Source organism: Bufo gargarizans, chromosome 7 (assembly GCF_014858855.1).
Source record: "Bufo gargarizans isolate SCDJY-AF-19 chromosome 7, ASM1485885v1, whole genome shotgun sequence".
NCBI lineage: Eukaryota > Metazoa > Chordata > Amphibia > Anura > Bufonidae > Bufo > Bufo gargarizans.
Window position 1 is genome coordinate 38,336,226 of NC_058086.1, and position 22,671 is coordinate 38,358,896.

The 22,671-nt window shown below is 44.6% G+C and overlaps 1 protein-coding gene across 1 annotated transcript in view; it reads left to right on the forward strand.

Moving 5' to 3' along the window:
* LOC122943587 (vitellogenin-1-like) overlaps window positions 1-22,671 on the forward strand; it is a 120,582-nt gene that overhangs the window by 94,238 nt on the left and 3,673 nt on the right. Inside the window, exons 29-31 of the mRNA XM_044301448.1 lie at window positions 13,426-13,520; window positions 16,052-16,211; window positions 17,741-17,899. Of these exons, the coding sequence (XP_044157383.1) occupies window positions 13,426-13,520; window positions 16,052-16,211; window positions 17,741-17,899 (414 nt within the window). The remainder of the gene's footprint in view (window positions 1-13,425; window positions 13,521-16,051; window positions 16,212-17,740; window positions 17,900-22,671) is intronic.

The window sequence follows — 22,671 nt, forward strand, 5'->3', positions numbered from 1 at the left end:
CTTCCTCATCTTCCTGCTTCTGCTCCTCGACGGCTTGATCAATTACATGATGCAATGCACACTCCAGAAAGAAGGCATAAGGTACGATGTCACTGATGGAGCTCTGGCTGCGACTGACCAGTTTGGTGATCTTATCAAATGGCCGCAGAAGTCTGCATGCATCGCGCATAAGCAGCCACTGGCGCAGTGAAAAGAGAACCTGTCCTGCTGCAGAGTTCATACAGGTAGTCGTTAACGGCACGAAGCTGCTGGAGCAGCCTATCAAGCATATACAAAGTGGAGTTCCAGCGCGTCGGGCTGTCACAAATCAGACGTCTGACAAGCAGGTGGTGTCGCCGCTGAACATCAGCAAGGCGAGCCATGGCCGTGAAAGATCTTCTAAGATGGCCAGAGATTTTCCTGGCCTGCCGCAAGACGTCCTGGACCCCAGGGTATTTGGGAACGAATTACTGCACGACTAAGTTCAGGACGTGTGCCATGCACGGCACGGGTGTCATTTTGGCACGATTGTCTCATACAGCTTTACCAACTGTCAAATTGTTGCCACTGATCGGCCTGTGACCGCAGAGCTGAAAGCAGTGCAGGACCAGTGTGGCTCTTGGCTTCCAGGCACAACAGCCGCAGCACAGCATGGCAACGTCTCACCTGGCACGTCGAATAGGTTCTGGGGAGCTTGGGGGGCGCAGAGTAAGAGGTGGTAGCAATGGAAAAGGAGGAGTCAGCCGAGGAGGAGACAGTGGATGGAGGAGGAGGAGGAGAAGAAGAGGCAGGCCTGCATGCAATTCGTGGTGGTAACACCAAATCCACACGGGTGCCACGGGTTACATGCTTGACGGCCGTCAGAAGGTTCACCCAGTGGGCAGTAAAAGTTATGTACCTTCTCTGCCTGTGTTTGCTAGACCACGTGTCTGTGGTCAGATGTATCTTGGCCCCGACACTGTGTGCCAGAGATATATTCACTTGCCGCTGAATGTGGCCATATATCTCTGGGATGCCCTCCTGGGAGAAATATTTCCTTCCGGGGACCTTCCATTGCGGTGTGCCAATGGCCACAAATTTTCTAAAGGCCTCCAAGTCCACCAGTTTATATGGCAGTAGTTGGCGGGCTAGCAGTTCCGACAAGCCAACAGTCAGCCATTGGGCAAGAGGGTTATCCGGCGTCATCAACTTTTTACGCTTGAACATTTGGGCTATGGAAGTCTACCTTCTGCCAGATAAATGCGACAAAGGCATGGTGGAAGGTGTAGTGGAGGACAAATCGGAGGAGACTGGAGAAGAGGCAGGACATAGAGCACCGGGAGTGTGGCTTTGTGGGTTCTGATGTTCGGTAGCAACAGGGGGGACCTCCTTTATTGGGCTGACCTGGGTACTGTCATCAGACCGCTGGGTGGTGGCCGTTGCTACCGCCTCTTCCTCTTTCGATGTCAAGAATGGCTGCCCATCAGTAAGGTCTTGGAATGGAAGGGGAAAATAATTGCTCTGACTCGAGTAGAGGGGCTATGGTGGTGGCGTCTTTGGGGGTGCACAGAGCAGAGAGTGAGGAGGGTGTAGATACAGAGGATAAGGAGGGTGCAGAAGCAGAAGGCTGAATGAACCAGTCAACTAACTCTGCTGCGTCCTTTGAAGTAATCACACGCGCCTTCTCCAACTTCCCGCTTAGGCTCTGGCCTGGTGCACCTGCCCAAACCCCTACCACCCCTGCGGAACGGCCTTCCTCTTCCTCTGCCTGTCATTTTCAAAATGACCCTGTGCCTAAGTCCCTAGAGAAGAGCAGTATTTGTGGAAGCAGGTATATTGCAGGCCTCAATCAATATTTGGTGGAAGCAGGTATATCAATACCCTTAATCAGTATTTTGTGGAAGCAGGGATATCGCAGCCCTCAATCAGTATTTTGTGGAAGCAGGTTTATCAGTCCCCTTAAACAGAATTTTGTGGAAGCAGGTATATCGCAGGCCTCAATCAGTATTTTGTGGAGGCAGGTATATCAATCCCCTTAATCAGTATTTTGTGGAAGCAGGTATATCGCAGGTCTCAATCAATATTTGGTGAAACCAGGTATATCAAACCCCTTAATCAGTATTTTGTGGAAGCAGGTATATCGCAGACCTCAATCAATATTTTGTGGAAGCAGGTATACCAAATCCCTTAATCAGTATTTTGTGGAAGCAGGTATCTAACAGGCCTCAATAAGTATTTTGTGGAAGCAGGTATATCAATTCCCTTAATCAGTATTTTATGGAAGCAGGTATATCGCAGGCCTCAATCAATATTTTTTGGAAACAGGTATATCAAACTCCTTAATCAGTATTTTGTGGAAGCAGGTATATCGCAGGCCACAATCAATATTTTCTAAAAGCAGGTATATCAAACCCCTTAATTAATATTTTGTGTAAGCAGGTATCTCACAGACCTCAATCAATATTTGGAGGAAGCCGTATATCAATCCCGTTAATCATTATTTTGTGGAAGCAGGTATATTGCAGGCCTCAATTAATACTTGATGGAAACAGGTATATCAAACCCTTTAATCAGTATTTTGTGGAAGCAGGTATATCGCAGGCCTCAATCAATATTTGATGGAAACTTAGTGTTGGGCGAGCATTTTCGGCCTAACACTATTTTTACTTGAGCATCGCAGCCAATAAACGTGCAGGTAAGTACTGCCATTTACTGTAATGCCGTAGCCATGTTAGCTACTGGCATTACAGTGATTGACTGGCCGGAACGCGTCATCGGGTGCTATATAGCACCCGATGACACATGTTCGACTAAGTCTTAGTCAGGGAGAGCTGGAGAGCAGAAGGGAAAGATAGCATAGGGAGTGAAATAGGAATATTTTAGCTTATATACTTGTTTTAGACCCAAAAGTCCTATTAAGGACTATTGTTTTGTGTGGCAGCAAAATATATTTTTAGCACAACCTGCGCTAAATTGCTAAAACTTGTTAGAGACCCAAAAGTCCTTTTAAGGACTATTGTGTGAGGCAGCAATATATATTTTTAGTGCAACCTGCACTAAATTGCTAAAACTTGTTAGAGACTCAAAAGTCCTTTTAAGGACTATTGTATCTTGCAGCAATATATATTTTTTGCGCAACCTGCGCTAAATTGCTAAAACTTGTTAGAGACCCAAAAGTCCTTTTAAGGACTATTGTGTGTGGCAGCAATATTTATTTTTAGTGCAACCTGCACTAAATTGCTAAAACTTGTTAGAGACTCAAAAGTCCTTTTAAGGACTATTGTATCTTGCAGCAATATATATTTTTTGCGCAACCTGCGCTAAATAGCTTGCAATTGTTTGACCGCTGCAGACAGTGATATTATCTGCGCTACATCTCTTGTCTAACGTGTGCGCAGCCTAAAATTATCTGTGACATCCAGTGTACTTTTTTCTTAGATGGTGTCCGCTGCAGACAGTTACATTACCTGCGCTACATCTCCTGTATAACATTTGCATATCCGAAATATCAGTGACATTCAGTCAATTTTTTTTTCTGTTGGTGGCAGCAACATTACCTGCGCTATATCTCCAGTATAACGTTAGCGCATCCGAAATATCAGTAAAATTCTGTGTAATTAGTTTTGTTGCTGGTGACAGCGACATTATCTGCGCTACATCTCCTGTGTAACGTGTGCGCAGCCTAAAAATATCTGTGACATCCAGTGTACTTTTTCCTTAGATGGTGTCCGCTGCAGACAGTTACATTACCTGCACTACATCTCCTGTATAACATTTGCATATCTGAAATATCAGTGACATTCAGTCTAAATTTTTTTGCTACTGGTGGCAGCGACATTACCTGCGCTACATCTCCTGTATAACGTTTGCCCATCCTAGATATCAGTGACATTAATTCAGTGTAATTTTTTATTAGGCGGTGGTGACAGTGACATTACTTGTGCTATACCACCTGTTTAACGTGTGTACATCCTAAAAATATCAGTGACATTCTGTGTACTTTATTTGCGCATACACTTACAAAACCTGCGCTACTGTACGTGTGACATACTTGCAAACATATATACCATTTAATATGCGCAAGGCGAGTAGTAAGGGACGGGGAAGTAGCCGTGCTGCTGATGCACGCAGATGCTGTGGCCCTGGGCGCGGTGAAACTGTGCCTGCTGCCAGAGCACAAGAAACACACTCATCCAAGATACCTAGCTTCATGTCCCAGTTTGCAGGGCGACGCAGGACACCACTCTCGAAGCCAGACCAGTGTGACCAGGTGGTCGGTAAGATAGCAGCACCAGTCGGTTAAGCACCACCCTGTCTTCCACAAAGTCCAGTCTCAGTAGCCAAGAGTCTGGTCAACAGAATCCTCACCCTGATACTTCTTCCACCCACCATGGAGAGTCTTGGCAAACAAGTGATCCCACACATCGGATATTCCGAGGAGCTGTTTTCATTGCCATTCCTTAATTTGGGCCTCTCGCCAAGCCCGCATGAAGAGGGACATGAGGAGATCTTGTGCCCTGATTCCCAGACTCTGGAGCATCCACAGTCAGAAGAAGATGACGGTGGGGAATGGCAATTATTGTTTCACAAGGTGGATGATGATGATGAGACACAGTTGCCAATAAGTCAACCACAATAAGTGTCTCAAGAGGTTCATGATGAGGATGAGACACAGTTGTCAATAACTGAGGTTGTTGTTAGGAGGATGACCAGAGTGAGGAAGTGGAAGAGGAGGTGCTGGACGATGAAGTCACTGACCCAATCTGGGAAGGTGGCAAGACGAGCGAGGACAGCAGTATAGAAGGGGAGGGATCCGCAGCACTGCAACAGGCTGATAGAGCAGTGGGGTGGCAAAAGGGAGGAGGCGGGCCACACCAAACAGGCCCGCAACTCTTCCCCGGAGCACCCCCTTGCAGCAATCTCTCTTACCAAGGGGTAGGTGTTCCGCAGTCTGGTGCTTTTTGAGGAAAGTGCGGACGATAAAAGAATTGTCATTTGCAACCTGTGCCATTCCAAAATGAGCAGGGGCGTGAACACTAGCAACCTCACCACCACCAGCATGATCCGCCACATGGCATCAAAGCACTCTAATAGGAGGGCCGAACGCCTAGGTCCACAACCAGTGTCTGCGGGTCAACCACTGCCTCCTCTTCCTCTGTGTTATGTGCTGGCCAATCCCCTGTCCAAGACGCAGGCCCGGATGCCTCCCGCCATGCACCTGGACCTTTGCAAGCACTATCAGCTAGCACATCTACTTCTGTATCCCAGCGCAGCGTACATACTGTATGTCTATACTCCAGGCCTTTGAACTAAAGCGCAAATACCCAGCCACCCACCCACAGACCATAGCACTAAATGCTCAACTTTCCAAATTGCTGGCCCTGGAAATGTTGCCATTTAGGCTTGTGGACACTGAGGTTTTCCGTTGCCTGATGACGGCGGCTGTCTCATGGTACTCTGCCCTTAGCCGCCAAGATTTTTCACTGTGTCCAGTCCCAGCCTTACACCAGCATGTGTCCCATAACATCACCCGTGCCCTGACCAACGCAGTTATTATGAAGGTCCACTTAGCGACTGAGACATGGACAATTGCTTTTGGCCAAGGACACTACATTTTCCTGATGGCACACTGGGTAAACGTTGTGGAGGCTGGGAGCAAGTCATACCCTGGGATGGCACAGGTGCTACCGACGCCAAGGATTGCTGGCCTTACTTCCATCAGGGTTTCCGCCGCCACCTACGTTAGTGGCTGCAACCCCCCCTTCTCCTCCTCCGCCTACTTCTCCACTTCCACCTCTGAATTACCATCTTGCAGCACCAGTCAGACATCAGTCCGTAGCTGGAAGCAGTGTAGCACTGCAATGGGGAAGCAGCAACAGGCCGTGCTTAAACTTATCTGCTTAGGTGACAAACAGCACACCGCCGCAGAGCTGTGGCAGGGGATAAGGGACCAGACTGAGCTGTGGCATGATGGTGTCTGATAATGGCCATAACTTGGTGGCGGCTTTGGAACTTGGCAAGCTCACACACATACCATGCCTAGCCCACATGTTCAACCTAGTGGTTCAACGGTTTATCAAAACCATCCCCAATTTGCCTGAGCTACTGGTGAAGGTGTGCTGCATGTGTGTCCATTTCCGCAAGTCATCGACAGCTTCCGCCGGTCCGGAAACGTTGCAGAAGCGCTTGCAATTGCCAGCTCACTGACCTTTGTGCGACATGAGCATGCGCTGGAACTCAGTGTTCCAAATGTTGGCCAGGCTTTGTGAGCAGTAGAGGGCAGTAGTGGAATACCAGCTGCAATATGGTCGTCGGCTTTCCAGTCACCTTCCGCTCTTCACAAGCGACGAGCATTGATGTCTGACCTCTGTGAGGTTTTACACAACTTTGAGGAATCAACACAGATTGTGAGCAGCGATAACGCTATTATCAGCGTAACAATCCCACTTCTGTGTCAACTCAAACGCTCACTGCTCACAATTTAGGCGGACTCTTTGCATATTCTCAGCACGAATTGAATGATGAGGAGGAGCAGGAGACGGTTGCCTCCGCTACAGAGGGTAGAACCCATGGAAGTTTTATTCCATCTGTTCAGCGTGGATGGGTAGAAGAGGAAGAAGAGGATGAGGAGATTGAGAGTCATCCTCCTGATGAGGACAACAAAGTCTTCTCTGGCACACATGGCTGACTTTATGTTAGGCTGCCTTTCCCATCACCCTCGCGTTGTATGCATTTTGGCCAACATTACATTACTTACTGGTTGTTCACCCTTCTCGACCCACGCTACAAAGAGAACTTCTCATCTCTCATTCCTGTGGTGGAGAGGACCAGCAAAATGGTGCAATACCAGAAAGTCCTTGTGGAAAAATTGCTCCAAAATTTCCATCTGACAACGCTGGCTTCAGAGTACGTAGTTCCTTGGCCAACCGAGGAGGGGAGACGAGGGGAACACACAGCAGTTCCAACAGAGGCAGGGCAACATTCTCCAAGGTCTGGGACAGTTTTATGACACCTCATCAGCACCCTCAACCTGATGCGCGGCCTAGTGTCACAAGAAGGGAACATTTTTGGAAGATGGTGAAGGAGTACATATCAGACCGTGTCAGCATCCTTAATGATCCCTCTGTGCCTTACAACTATTGGGTGTCCAAGCTGGACACGTGGCACGAACTGGCGCTCTACGCCTTAGAGGTGCTGGCCTGCCCCGCCACCAGTGTTTTGTCAGAGCGTGTATTTAGTGCTGCTGGGGTCATAATAACTGATAAGCACATCCGCCTGTCAACTGAAAATGCTGACCGGTTGACTCTTATAAAAATGAACAAGGCCTGGATTGCCCCTCTAAAACACATTACTGTGTTTAAGAGGGGCACTCTAAATGTGGCTTTTATGGTGTATTGAATACACTGTATTCCTAAGCACCCCTTCCACCACTAAAAAGGGTATATGGTTCAATCTCCCTTTTCTCGTCCTCCTCCATCATATCAACATGCTTATTATTCTGCCCTCGCTCCTAATGTTTTAGAGGGTCAGCTAAGCAGCAGGCCCTCACCCATAATGTTTGAGGGTCACCAGCAGGCCCTCAACCATAATGTTTTAGAGGGTCAGTTCAGCAGCAGACCCTCACCCCTAAATTTTTAGATGGTCAGCTCTGCAGCAGGCCCTCGCCCACAAAATTTTAAAGATGGTCAGTTTGGCAGCAGACCCTCGCCCCAAATTTTTTTTAGATGGTCATCTCGGCAGCAGGCCCTTGCCTACAAATTTTTTTAGATGGTCAGCTCGGCAGCAGGTCCTCGCCCACAAAACTTTTTATATGGTCGGCTCTGCAGCAGGCCCTTGTCCACAATTTTTTTTAGAGGGTCAGCTCAGCAGCAGGCCCTCGCCCATAATGTTTTAGATGGTTAGCTCGGCAGCAGGACCTCACCCCTAATGTTTTAGATTGTCAAATTAGCAGCAGACCCTCACCCCTAATGTTTTAATTGGTCGGATCTGCAGCAGGCCCTCGTCCCTAATGTTTTAGAGGGTCACCAGCAGGCCCATGCTCCTAATGTTTTTGAGGGTCACCACCAGGCCATCAATCATAATTTTTCAAGGGTGTGTATGATGCCCTCCTTTATGTGTGATAAAGGGTGTATTGGAGTGCCGGTTCCTTGTAATTTTTGGCAGCCCTTTCACTTAGTGCATAGGCTTTATGAGTGTAGGAGTCCCACTACCTGAACAATTGTACCACAATGTGAATGAGGCTCTCCTTTATGTGATATACAGGTTCTATTGGAGTGCCTCTTCCTTGTAATTTTTGGCATCACTTGCATTTCATATACAAGTAAATATACAGGAAAGAATGCTTCCTAACAATTTTCCTCTAAAATCGATTTTATCTTCGGTTTGATGCGTATTATTGTCAGTCCGTAAAAGTGGTGTACTACTCGGACAACATCGCTCCCAGCATCGTCCTGGGAGTCCAAGATGCATACAGACATCCTCCCCATGCTGTTCCCAAATCATTTCAATGGTGTTTCCATCAATTTCTGACCTTTTACTATGAACCAGACACCCTTCAGAGCAGGGGGTGCCTGGTTTAATTCTTGGGTTCAACCATTGACTTACATTGTGCTCGATAGAGCACCTGAGCATCCCGAGGTGTTCTACTTGAGCACCCGAGCACTTTGGTGCTCGATCAACACTAGTGGAAACAGGTATATCAATCCCCTTAATCAGAATTTTGTGGAAGCAGGTATATCGCAGCCCTCAAGTAGTATTTTGTGGAAGCAGGTATCTCGCAGGCCTCAATCAATATTTGGTGGAAACAGGTATATCGAACCCCTTAATCTGTATTTTGTGGAAGAAGGTATATCGCAGCCCTCAATCAGTATTCTGTGAAAGCATTTATATCAATCCCCTTAATCAGTATTTTGTGGAAGCAGGTATATCGCACCCCTTAATCAGTATTTTGTGGAAGAAGGTATATCACACGAGATATGGAAGCGAGCGCTCAATTCTATGGCAACACTCAGATTTTATTAATTAAAAATCACTAGTTTAAAATGACAATTGATAAAATGACATGCAATCAGATAATGGTTAAAATAATGTAATATAAAATGATTTCAACGGTCGACCGTATAAACACTGAGACAATATAATATAATATAAAAAGCTCCTACAGCATAGATTCCAATGATACCTTAAATACAATCGGTGAAAATTAATAGTGAATAAATAAACAATTAATCAAATAGTGTTATAAATGTTTAAGAAGATATGATAAAATTCATAAACTTGAACGTGATAAGTTCGTGCAAAAAACGGTGAATAGAATGGGTGGACACTAATTGGAGTCCGGCGCGATATAGCGCAATGTGCTGTACTTAGTTCCTATGGAGAAAATAAGTAGGTCCGAGTCTATGGTGTCGTACACCGCAACACAGAATACTTGGCTGTTTAGTAGTGCAGTCCCATAGCACGATGTTTGTATCGGCTATAATCTTACCTCTATCTAGAAGGAGCCGTCAAGGGTCTGGTCTCCTATGATAAGGTAAAATTTCCTTTAAGACGCTGAACAATCTGCTCGGAACGCCGCTCCGTCTTCGCGGCTTGCAGGCTCTGACGATCCAGCCCCAATCTCGCGATACTTCAATCGGGACTGTCGTCCAGTTTCAGCGCTTGCTCAGATATCCAGGGCAGTAAGATCGTCACAAAAAAAGCAGTTGTTCAATAGTTCATCTTTAAAGCATGGCCATGCAATAAGTCCTTGTTACGGAGGTAAGTGCGGAGTATCTGTTACCCAGACGCGTTTCGGGATATACCAATCCCTTCTTCAGTGGTACCTCCTGCAATTCTAACCTCCTCTTTTATAGGCGTCCATAGGGTACTACACAAACTCCGGTTGTCATAATCCAGAATGGGAGTATCCACAGCCAATTTCCGCCATGATGCGGTTTTGATGCGTTTGTGTTGCGGTTTTTTGTACATAGATGCGTTTTTTTGTGATTTGCATTCTAAATCATATATTCAATTGATGGACCCCAGTTTGGATAATAAATAAAAAAAATGCATACAAATCAGTATACAGCTTAATAAAGATAAAATGTGAAAAAAATATAAAAAATATGGCAGATTAGATATTAAAAAGCAGCATAAAATAAAGATAAAATAGGATTGATGTAACAGGTGAATAGGTCACGCAGAAATGTTGGGTTGGCATGGAGACCGTTGAAATCATTTTATATTACATTATTTTAACCATTATCTGATTGCATGTCATTTTATCAATTGTCATTTTAAACTACTGATTTTTAATTAATAAAATATGAGTGTTGCCATAGAATTGAGTGCTCGCTTCCATATCTCGCAAATTACTTTCAAATTGAGGTGAGGCGTCCTCAACTATTAGTTTGTAGCACCATACCATCCATTATCAGCAGTGAGCCACTTCATTTAATTAACCAAGGTATATCAAACCCCTCAAGTTTTTTGGGGGCAACAGGTATATCACACCCGTTGCAATTAGTTGTTCCAATAGCGTTTGTCCCTCTGTATAGCTGCGGTATCACAGCAGAACAGCACACAACTGCTGCAGAATACAAATGCACTATATACTTTCTATGTTAGAAAGTATATTATAGGTATATCACACCGCTCAATCTTTTTTTGGGGGGGACAACAGGTAAATCACACCAGTTGCAATTAGTTGTTCTAATAGCGCTTGTCCCTCTGTATAGCTGCGGTATTGCAGCAGAACCGCACACAACTGCTGCACAATACAAATGCACTATAATATACTTTCTATGTTAGAAAGTATACATATATCACAGCACTCAGTATATCACACCTATCGATAGCACACCTATACCAGTCCTTAAAAGGACTTTTGTGGCCCTTTTAGCTAGCGTTTGGTGTCCCTAACAGCCTGTCCCTGCTCCAAAAAGCAACCTCTCCCTACACTGGCAAAACACAGAATGTAAAATGGCTGCCAGATCGGGTTCCGTGATAGGGTGGGGGGGGGTGTGTCCATATGCTGAAACATCTCAATTGGCTGTCCTGTCCCACCTGATGGATGTGTTATGGGTCAAAGTTCGGCGCAACGCAAAAGAATATAGTGTCGGCGGACATTGCCATATATTAGCATGTTCGGCGAATCGCGAATGCGCAAAGTTCGCTGCAAAACGACCGTCAGGCGAACCGCAAGGCCATCTCTAGACAGGACGTGTTCAAGTTCAGGAAGTCATTGACCTCCAAGGAAGGCAAATGTCTGTTACATAGTTAAGGACAAGCATTTGTAATGCTGTTTTCTCACAGGGACTTAAATGCAGGGATAGTTGAGAGGCTGGAACGACTCCCTAGGATGTCAGTGGCAGCCATAAAGGTGCTCAACCCCTACACAAAACAGGGTCAATTTCGTTGGGAGCCAACTTGCCTATTTGTATATTTTTGGAGGAAATCCATGCAAACACAGGGAGAATATAGAAACTCCATGCAGATGTCATCTCTGATCGGATTCAAACTCAGGACCCGGGGAGCACATCTGGGACATTGGTGACAAATCGCTAGGATAAGCCATCAATGTCAGATAGGTTTGGGTCACACCTCCAGAACAGGACCCCCAAAGAGAACAGAGAGCAGCCACACATGCACAGCCACCATCTACTCACCACTGTGGGAGTTCCGAGAATAGCTGGGCACTAGGTCAACTATTCCCAGCTTTCCCATAGCAGAAAAGCTATGGCTACACTTGTGCAGTGTGTTATCAATTCACCAGTATGGGACTTCCCAAAAACTAGAGAACACTCAATTGGCTTTTTTCGGAACTCTTCTAATGATTTGGAGAGCAGACCGCACCTGTGTGATGTGCTCTCCTTCACTTCGGAGGCCCTGTTGTCTAGATAGGAGCCACACCTAGCGATATGCCAACAAGGTACCAGTCGGCAACTCTCTAGGCATGTCCAAAAGGTCCAGGAAAAAGGGGACTTTGCGGCCAGCCCTGCCCCTCCTAGGACTGTTGGCAACTATACATGCAAAACAGTGAAGAGTTATGACATTTACGTAGTATACCTTCAACTGTGGTTCAACGTCTATAGCAATGTGCATGTCCATCTACTGATCTAGGTGCCGGTGGTCACACATGCTCAGTTACTTTGCTCACAGTTAGGTCTCTACATATTGGCCCCTTGTTCACTGTAGGGTAGCCAGCAGAAATAACATTCTGCCCTGCTTGTCAGGGAAGGAGCATAGCCTCTAAAGTTGCATGGCAGTATAGCTGAGGGCCGGGGGCTTCTTCTGTGGGGAAAATTAGAAGGGACTATGTTATCAGTTGCCAGAGGGGGAAGGAGACTGATTCAACCTAGAGCTCATCCCCAGAAGCACAGGTTTGAAAAAGCACCAAGGAGATACGTGGATGCACAAAATGATTAATTTGTTTCTTTATGCTAGATACACTGTACATTACAGCCTTTCTGGACTTTTGGCATGGAAATGATTCACAGAATATATCTTAACCATTTAAAGGAGTTGTCCAGAATTTTTTTATTTTTTTATGCCACAGTAAAACCTAAAAAAAAAATATAATCATGGATAATCCATTAACGTTTCATCAGCTTTTTATATAGTATACAGTATATAAAGGTTTACCGTGCAAACCACAAATAGATATTCAAAAGGTCAGTTTTGTATGATTATAAGAATAATAATAATGTAGCATCCATATTACGATCATGACACACTTCATGGTGACCCAAGTTTGGTTCAGTTGCTACCATTCGTGTTGAGCAAACTTGCAATTTGGCAGTTCGGCATTCAGGTTCGGGTTATCTAAGAATTCCATAAAGGATTCTGCTTCCACGGAACATAACGGAATTCTGTGACGGCATGCACCATGGAAGCCTATAAGAGGCATTCCGTATGGCCAGCATGGACTTCTATTATGATGGAATGCAATATCGAATGCCTCCTATAGCTTCCATGGTGCATGCCATCATAGAATTCCATTATGGTCCATGGTAATGGTATCCCATCAATTTTTCTTTTGATAACCCGAACCAGAACAACGAACTTGCAAATAGCAAGTTTGTTCAACACTAGCTACCATACATACTGTAAATTACCATTGATAGTTACCCTTAGGTCCTGTTCACACGGTGGCATTTTCCATAAAATTTTGGCACGGACACTACTCCAAAATTCTGGCATGGTGTTTGCCGTGCATTTTTTTTCTATGGGAGGCAGCACATCAGTTCGCAAACTGTCCGTTTAAAGCCTTGACCTTTTCAAGAAGTGGCTTGTCCCTTCTTGACACGATGTCTGGATGAATGAACCCTCGGAGAGTGTCCATTAGTAGTTATTTCCGCAGAGTATTCAGTCGTTTTTGACAGCGTCGATATACTCAGTGTGAAGGCTCCCATTCATATTTACCAAAGGATTGAGAAAATTAGCTCTGAACAAAACCCACAACAACAGAAATTGTATATGTTTCAGACTGGTTTACCATTCGTAAGAACGCAACAACCGTGACATTAAACGCATCAAGGAACGGTATTGAGCAGATTTTATTCAATGGACAAATAGCCAAGGTAAGTAACACCAAAAATGGTTGTCTAGTAAGTTAGGAACGTGCCACATGGAGCATCTCCAAAGAGTACTAGCTATTGGCTCTGCAGTCTTTGTTATATGCCATTCTTGCTGTTATGAAAACCGACTGACCTTATGGAATATAATTAGAGACTTGTCTCAGATCAGTCAACAGCAGCTCCTTGGAAGTTTTTATGGAGCACCTACAGATATGCAAGATCTATTAGAAAGATGCTAGAACGAAAGAACTGACTGGACCCTACAGCAATTTTTTAAACAGGGCCCCCCTCCCCTTAATGAAGACCTCAGACCGGACCAAAAAAAAGTGCTCACCTCTCTTCTCCTCCAACGGGCGCCTCTGCTCTTTGTGCAGTACTGTATCTAGGCACCCACTACACTGTTACTTGACGTCGCACAGCGTCAGTTCATAGTGCACTCCTGCGCACACAACATCCTGTCCTGAAGCTGTGCACTGCCAGGAACTAGTGCAGCTCAGGCGCCCAGAGAAGAAGAGCAGGGAGTGGTGAGTAATACCTGTGCTAGGACTAGGAGCACCATTCTCACCTCTCCCTGGCCCAGAAAATAAATCCATTTGTCCTCCTCCCAGGCCCCCTCCTGAGTTTGGGACCTGTAGCACCTGGACCCCTTTTTGTATGGTAGCTATGCCCCTTGGCTGAACTACACTTTAAAGGGGTATTGCCATTTGGACATTGAATATATGATAAAGATCCAATGGGTGCAGGTCCCACCTCTGGGACCCACACCTATCCCTACCTTCTGGCCGCTGTGAATGAAGAGGTTGCTCTTATTTGTCTATTTTTAGAATTCCAGTAGAAGTGAATGGAAAGAGTTGCACATGAGCAGCCAGCTATCCATTCACATCAGCCACGAGATGAGGCTCTAGATCTCCGCCAGAGGTGGGACCTGCATCTCTCAGTCATCTAAGCCAAATATTGTGAATATACCGTTTAAAGTGTAACTGTCATTCTTTTTTTTATTTTTGCAATGTATAGGGGCAGTGATACTAACCATTTTTGTAATATACTTTAATTACTGAAATCGTACATTTCTGTCAGATAAATAGCTCTAAGGTGACCCATTTTGAGCCTTAGCAACACTCCTCTGTCTTCTGTTTACATAACTGTGGAGACTTGCTCAACACTGACTGTGTTATGTAAACAGAAGACAGAGGAGCGTTGCTAAGGCTTAATATGGGTCACCTTAGAGCAGTGATGGCGAACCTATGGAACGGGTGCCAGAGGCGGCACTTAGAGCTCTCTTTGTGGGCACTCCGCACCCTGGAAAAAGTCTATGGTATACCAATAGACTCTGGACTTTACCAGCCATTCATCAGCGCTGGGCACACTATGAACAGCACGTACAGCACATTGAATGTAGGCAGGTCATTATACTTAAATGATAAAGTACATGGAAAATATACTATACTGGACTGTAGTATTCAGGATAAATTGCTGTGTTGGCACTTTGCGATAAATAAGTGGGTTTTGGGCTGCATTTTGGGCACCCGGTCTCTAATAGCTTCACCATCACTGCCTTAGAGCTATTTTTCTAATAAAAATCTACTATTTCAGTAATTAAAGTATATTATAAAAATGGTTAGTATTACTACCTCTATACATTGCAAAAATAAAAAAAAGAATGACAGTTACACTTTAAGCATCTGCATGAGCCCAATACTGCCGCTTTCTTTTATAACTCATAACAATGATATTGGTTATCCTGCTCGACCTCCTCACCCTAAAAATCTAAACCCCAACCTCTCCCCCCAAAAATAGACTCGGACACCAGGTTGGATTAAATCGGCCACAGCAGTCGTTTATTTAAACAATTCAAATATCAAAACGTTCCAATAACCCATATGCAAGAGCATATGAAAACACACATAACACCCATATGTTTAACATATGAATAATGACAAGGGAGGTCCTCGAAGCCTCAAATATTTCAGATAACCCCATATGAGGGACTTCATCTTGCCTTCAGCCGATGAGCGCCAGCTTGGAGACACAACTGATCGATATCTACAATCCTCCACAAAAAAAACACCAACCATGAGAGTCCAGCCCCAACCGTGGAGCCCTCCCATCCTTTACGACCTGCGATTCCACTAACTTCGAGGACCTCCCACCGTCGCAGCTCATCTCCAAGCCATGGCCCCCAAAAAAACAACCAGCTACAATTCCAGGCCAGAAAAAGCACAACATACTAACAACAACGTGGTGGGCTGGATCTGCTCAATCCCCTCACCAAGGTGGCTACGCTCCCTCCTTTCCACTTCTCTTAAAAGCCCCTATTCACTCCCTTTTATTCAATACCCACCAATCCTGCCCATGCCCCATCTTGCTACACCAAAGCCCTCATCATGCCGGCTTCTCCGCAGGCTACTCCCCCACTCTGACCTTACGTTCCTTATACACAGTTTATGCAATTATTATTATGTTTTCAAATAACTATTTTTCGAAATCCATCCAGTTTCCCAGTACACTGTACCTGTATCCCAATGATGTTTCAGATAAAGCTTTCTCCTCTGATGCGTGGGAAAACGTGCGGCCTTTGTGGGAATGCCGATCAAAATCCAGAAACTGATTTCAAAATGCCAAACCGTGAAACGGCCAGGAGCTGCACCGCTCTGGTTCACTCATGGACAGTGCCAGTGGATTTATGTGGATCAGGTAGGATTGACTATTAGACATATATTGTACACATATCCAGTACAGTCTACAGATTGCGCCATTTTGTCTCCTTTTTTCCATAGACTGATTACATCCTTGGTAATTCCCCCCTTTCTGTTTCTCCCCTAATAGTGTAATATGGCTGGTAACAACATGCTCATGAAAAACCCCATCCTTATGTCCCGTTAAAGCATTTGGACATCATAAAGTGAGGGCACACGGAACCCCCCTATATGAGCCAGTATGGAGAGCCGCTCTTTACAAGCAGTACCTTATTTCTCTTACTGGAAATCGGCTACAGCATCCTAAACCAGGGATCAGCAACCTTCAGCTGCTTAGAAACTACAACTCCCAGCATGAACACTTATTTGGCTGTTCTTGTAACTCCCACAGAAGAGAAAGGAGGATTCTGGGAGTTGTAGTTTTAGAACAGCTGGAGTGACAGAGGTTGCTGATCCCTGTCCCGAGCAAAGGACCATTCACAAGTGTCCTGAAAATGTTGTGGTCAGATTTGGTAGTACTAATTTGTGTTATATTGACTGATAGAAACCTTTGGGTCGTGCGAAAGCGGTTTTGATTTCTATAAGGTCTTTCCTTCTGGACCTCAGTCATGACCTGAGAATAGCCCTCACCTAGGTGATCTTCTCACCTGTATCCATGATACAACATAGGGTTATTTTGACAGAATGAGGCCTCGTGGGGTCAACGTGGAAATAGGCAGTGGTCTCATGGAAGGGATCCTTACTACATTGTTCATACTTATAAGGGGCAAATGTACACTTTTAATGAGAGCTGATTCCCTTTGTAACTTAAAGGGGTTCTTCAGGATACAGATATTGATATCCTATCCTCAGGATAAGTCATCAATATCAGATCAGTGGGGGTCCGACCACCAGCACCCCAGCAGATCAGTTTTTTTGAGCTGCTCCAACTCTTCCCGATCACGGAGTGGAAGCAGAAGGCTTCATACGCTGTGTTGTTTCCAGCGCAGGTGTACTAACCCATTCACTTGAATGGGAGCTGAGTTACAGTACTCCGGCCCAGCTACTACACAGTGCATGGGAAGTCCAAAACAGTGGATTGTTGGGGGTGAGAGATGAGATATTCCCATTGCAATCGGTTGGCAAGAAGCTACACTCCACTCCCCAGAGGATCTGCATTTTTAAGGGACAGGGGGATGGGGAATTAGCCTATGATCCCAACATGGATGTGGAGGGGGAAAAAAACAAGGACCAGACCCTTTTTCCTAGAGGCCAAAACCCGGCGCCATCATAGGCTGGCCTGTCGTCCCTAGAATTTCTCATTGCACTATGAATGCCAACTTTCTATGGGGTTATGGCCCAGTCACCACAATGGGGAACACCAGCCTAAATATTTTCCAGAATTTCAGTGTATGAGCAAATTCACATTGCAAATGTTCTGCGCGTGTACAAGCATAACCAAAATGTCAACCTTAATCCCATACATAAAACATAGATAATATTTAATATTTTATCCCCATAACACATGCATATTGCATTGTCTCGTAGGTTGTGCGCTGGGCCGCCAATATATTATGCTGGAAAATGAGCTTATTGAGGAACTTCACTCAACTTGTTATTCGACGGAGCCGGTATTAAGATGTGCGAAAGGATGTCACCCAGAAACAACAGTGCCAATCACTGTCGCGTTTCATTGCCTTCCTACAGGTACAATGCTCTGGATGTGACCATCATCTGTACAGCAGGACATGCTGGGGGATGGCTAGAATAGCTGACTCCACCACTAATTTAACAAAGGAACAAGGGGTAAAGGGTTGGCAGCTCCATCACCATGAAGATGGATGTCTTGGCCTGAGCAAAAGTCCCACCTAGACTGGAAGATAATTAAATTCTGAGTTGGTTTTGGTCAAAATGCCCACCTATTTTACAGCTGCATGTATAGTCCAGAGTGGCATTCACAATTCTGTTGGCTTCAGAGCTGAAATCTCAAAGCTTTCTTCGATGGCTCAATGGCCTATCTTTATTAAGAATGGCTTGCACTAAATTTATTAAGAGGTGTACCTGTAGTTGGCGCATTAAGGCCTCCCTGAAAGTCTGAAAATAAAATGTCTGCCTACTACAAAGTTGCCAAAAGTCTCAAATTGTCAGAGACTGTCCTGGGCCAAAAATTGTCTGGGCTTATGTAAACCCCACCCATAAATGAGTGGCCCTGAGTGTTTGGTGCGCTTCTGGGGTGGGCCTTGCATACCCCTAATTTAAAAACTGCTATTTGGTTAAGTAGCAGCTGGAGTAGATTTGCACCAAAACATTCAGTTTTCTGTCTTTCAGCTTCATAAAGTTGATTTAACCCATTAGTGGCCACCAATAAGCCATTATTTTATGGCAGTCAATTAGGCTAGGCTGCCTTCTTTTTATGCACATAAAAAAAAAAGTTTTACAGTGAAAAAAAAAATTTCAATAGAAAAAATTACTAAAATAAAATCCCCTCCACATATTGGGTATCACCACGTCTGTAAAAACCTGCACTACACAATCGGCATGTCATTTTTCCGTATAGTGAACACTGTTTAAAAAATAAATTTAAAAAATGCTGTTTTTTGCTTAATCCCCCCCCCCCCCAAAAAAAACGAAATAAAAATTGGTTAAAAAGTGTTATGTACACCAAAATGATACCAATGAAAACTACAAGTCATCCCACAAAAATCAAGCCCTCACACAGCTCTGTAGAAAGATAAATAAAAAAAAGTTATGGGTCTTGAGATGTGGTAATACAAAAAAAAAATATTATTTAGTTTTTTAGTTTTTTTTTATTGTGCAAGATTAGTAAAATGTTTGGTATCACTGTAATCGTACTGACCCAGAGAATGAAGTTGACATGTTATTTTTGACCAAAAAAAAAATGAATGCTGCAAATTTTATAAAGTAAAAACACTATAAAGTTATGGTAATGCTGTTTTTTTCTCTCTCCCCCATTACCCCCAAAAAGTTTATAAAAGTTAATCAATAAGTTATGTGTACCTCAAAACGCTGCCATTGAAAACCACAACTTGTCCTGCAAAAAACTAACTTTAATATAGCTATATTGGTGGAAAAATGAAAACGTTAAAGATCTTGGAACGTGACAATGAAAAAAATGAAAAAAAAAATAATGGTGTGGTCACTATTAAGGCCCAAAAACAGACTGGTTATTAAGGAGTTAAACTCTATGGTGAATATGACCTCTTACTTTTGCTGATTGTAATTTTGGGACATTTGAAGATTTGCGCATTTTTGGCACCGTTTACTCCTGCAGAGAGATTGGTGATTTGTAATGTTGAGCGAAGCGAGCTCGGATGCTTCATTCGAAGTCGCTTCGTTCAAAACTTTGGAATAATACTATGCGGAGATTCCTCTCTATACAGTATTAGAATGTATGGGCTCCGATGAGCCGAAGTAAGTTATTTGCGAAGTCGCACGTGACTTTGTTGAACAATGTCGGTAGTTGATTTTTAAATTGGAAAACCACTTTAAAACTTGAAACTGAACTCGGCTTTGGTTACAAGGTACTAGTCGGAACCGAAGCCGAGTTCGGTTTCAAGTTTTAAAGTGGTTTTCCAATTTAAAAATTAACTACTGAAGTTATTCAACAAAGGGGTGTGCGATTTCGTAAATAACTTACTTCGGCTCCTCAGAGCCCATACATTCTAATAATGTACCGAGTCGGATCTCCGTACAGTATTATTCGGAAGTTTTGAACGAAGCGACTTTGGATGAAGCATCTGAAGCTCGCTTCACTCAACACCAGTGATTTGAATTCTGGGAAGTAGAGTTTTTACACCCAACAAACAATGGACTTTGGCCTCATGCACACGGCCGTTGTTTTGGTCCGCATCCGAGCCGCCGTTTTGGCGGCTCGGATGCGGATCCATTCACTTCAATAAGGGCTGCAAAAGATGCGGACAGCACTCCGTGTGCTGTCCGCATCCGTTGCTCCGTTCCGTGGCCCCGCTAAAAAAATATAACATGTCCTATTGTAGTCCGCGCTTTGCGGACAAGAATAGGCATTTATATTAAAGGCTGTCCGTGCCGTTCCGCAAATTGCGGGACGTGCACAGACGCCATCCGTGTTTTGCGGATCCGCGATTTGCGGACCGCAAAACACACCACGATCATGTACATTCAGGCATTGCAATATTTGGCACTTTTTTGTTGTTGTTTTTGTTTGTTTTCTTCTCGTTAAAACCATGAGAAAGGAGACGTGTGAAGGACTTAATTCAATTCCAGTTTTGGCAAAAGAAAATGGGCCTCATTTAGTAAAACAGTCTTCGTTGCTCATAGCAACAAATCAGAGCTCAGTTTCTATTTCTTAAACTGCTGTGGAAAAATGAAAGCCGAGCTCTGATTGGTTGCTTTGACAGTTTAACTGTTGGACTGGATAGATGAGGCCCAGTAGGGGGAGATTTATGAAACTGTGGGAAAGACAAACCCGTGGTAACCAATCACAGTGCAGCTTTCATTTCATATTTTACTCTTGAAAAATGAAAGATGCACTGTGATTGGTTGCTATGGGTAACAAAGACAGGTTTTCTTTCAGACACTTTCATAAGCTGCTCTCAGGTGTTAAAACTACACCCAAACTGCAATGTGTGCTAAACCGAGCTGTTGGGGTGTATCTGACAGGATTGCTGACTGTTTCCAGTCAAGACTTGTGTATCTGTAGCTTTGTGAAGAGGCTGTAGCCAAATAGTATGTCAGCCACAGTGCCCTATAACGATCTACAAAAGACGGCATGTCTCAGTGGCAGCCACATTGCCCCATCATAGGTAGCCATAGTGCCCATTAGATGTAGCTGTAAATCTCTCCTCCACATCCGCATAACACAGCCAGCCACAGCTCTATACCAGTGATAGTCACAGTACCCCCACAGCCAGCCACAGCATCCTATGTCATTTGTAGTCAGAGTACCCCCATAACACAGCCAGCCACAGCATCCAATGTCTTTTGTAGTAACAGTACCGCCATAACACAGCCAGCCACAGCATCCTATGTCATTTGTAGTCAGAGTACCCCCATAACACAGCCAGCCACAGCATCCAATGTCTTTTGTAGTAACAGTACCGCCATAACACAGCCAGCCACAGCATCTGATGTCATTTGTAGTAACAGTACCGCCATAACACAGCCAGCCACAGCATCCTATGTCATTTGTAGTCAGAGTACCCCCATAACACAGCTAGCCACAGCATCCTGTGTCATTTGTAGTAACAGTTCCCCCATAACACAGCCAGCCACAGCATCCGATGTCATTTGTAGTAACAGTACCGCCATAACACAGCCAGCCACAGCATCCTATGTCATTTGTAGTCAGAGTACCCCCATAACACAGCTAGCCACAGCATCCTGTGTCATTTGTAGTAACAGTACCCCCATAATACAGCCAGCCACAGCATCCTGTGTCATTTGTAGTAACAGTTCCCCCATAACACAGCCAGCCACAGCATCCTGTGCCATTTGTAGTAACAGTACCCCCATAACACAGCCAGCCACAGCATCCGATGTAATTTGTAGTCAGAGTACCCCGATAACTCAGCTAGCCACAGCATCCTATGTCATTTGTAGTAACAGTACCCCCATAACACAGCCAGCCACAGCATCCTATGTCACAGTCATAGTACCTCCATAACAGAGAAAGCCGAAGAATCCTATGTCAGTGATAGTCAAAGTACCTCCATAACTCAGCCAGCCACAGTGTTCTAATTCAGTGATAACCACAGTACCCCCATAACAGAACCAGCCACGGCACCCTGTGTCAGTTATAATAACAGTACCCCCATAACTCAGCCAGTCACAGTGTTCTGTATCAGTGATAGATCCAGGATAACACATTTAGCACAGCATTATGCACCAATGACATCCACAATACCTCCCTAACAGAGCTAGTCAGCTAGACATTACCTCCCTAACAGAGCTAGTCAGCTAGACATTACCTCCCTAACAGAGCTAGTCAGCTAGACATTACCTCCCTAACAGAGCTAGTCAGCTAGACATTACCTCCCTAACAGCGCTAGTCAGCTAGACATTACCTCCCTAACAGAGCTAGTCAGCTAGACATTACCTCCCTAACAGAGCTAGTCAGCTAGACATTACCTCCCTAACAGAGCTAGTCAGCTAGACATTACCTCCCTAACAGCGCTAGTCAGCTAGACATTACCTCCCTAACAGAGCTAGTCAGCTAGACATTACCTCCCTAACAGCGCTAGTCAGCTAGACATTACCTCCCTAACAGAGCTAGTCAGCTAGACATTACCTCCCTAACAGAGCTAGTCAGCTAGACATTACCTCCCTAACAGCGCTAGTCAGCTAGACATTACCTCCCTAACAGAGCTAGTCAGCTAGACATTACCTCCCTAACAGCGCAAGCCACAGCGCCATCGCAATCTTCTCCTCTGAGGTGATTTTGACAATGATTAATTTACATTGCATCTGTAGGAGCCTTTTAT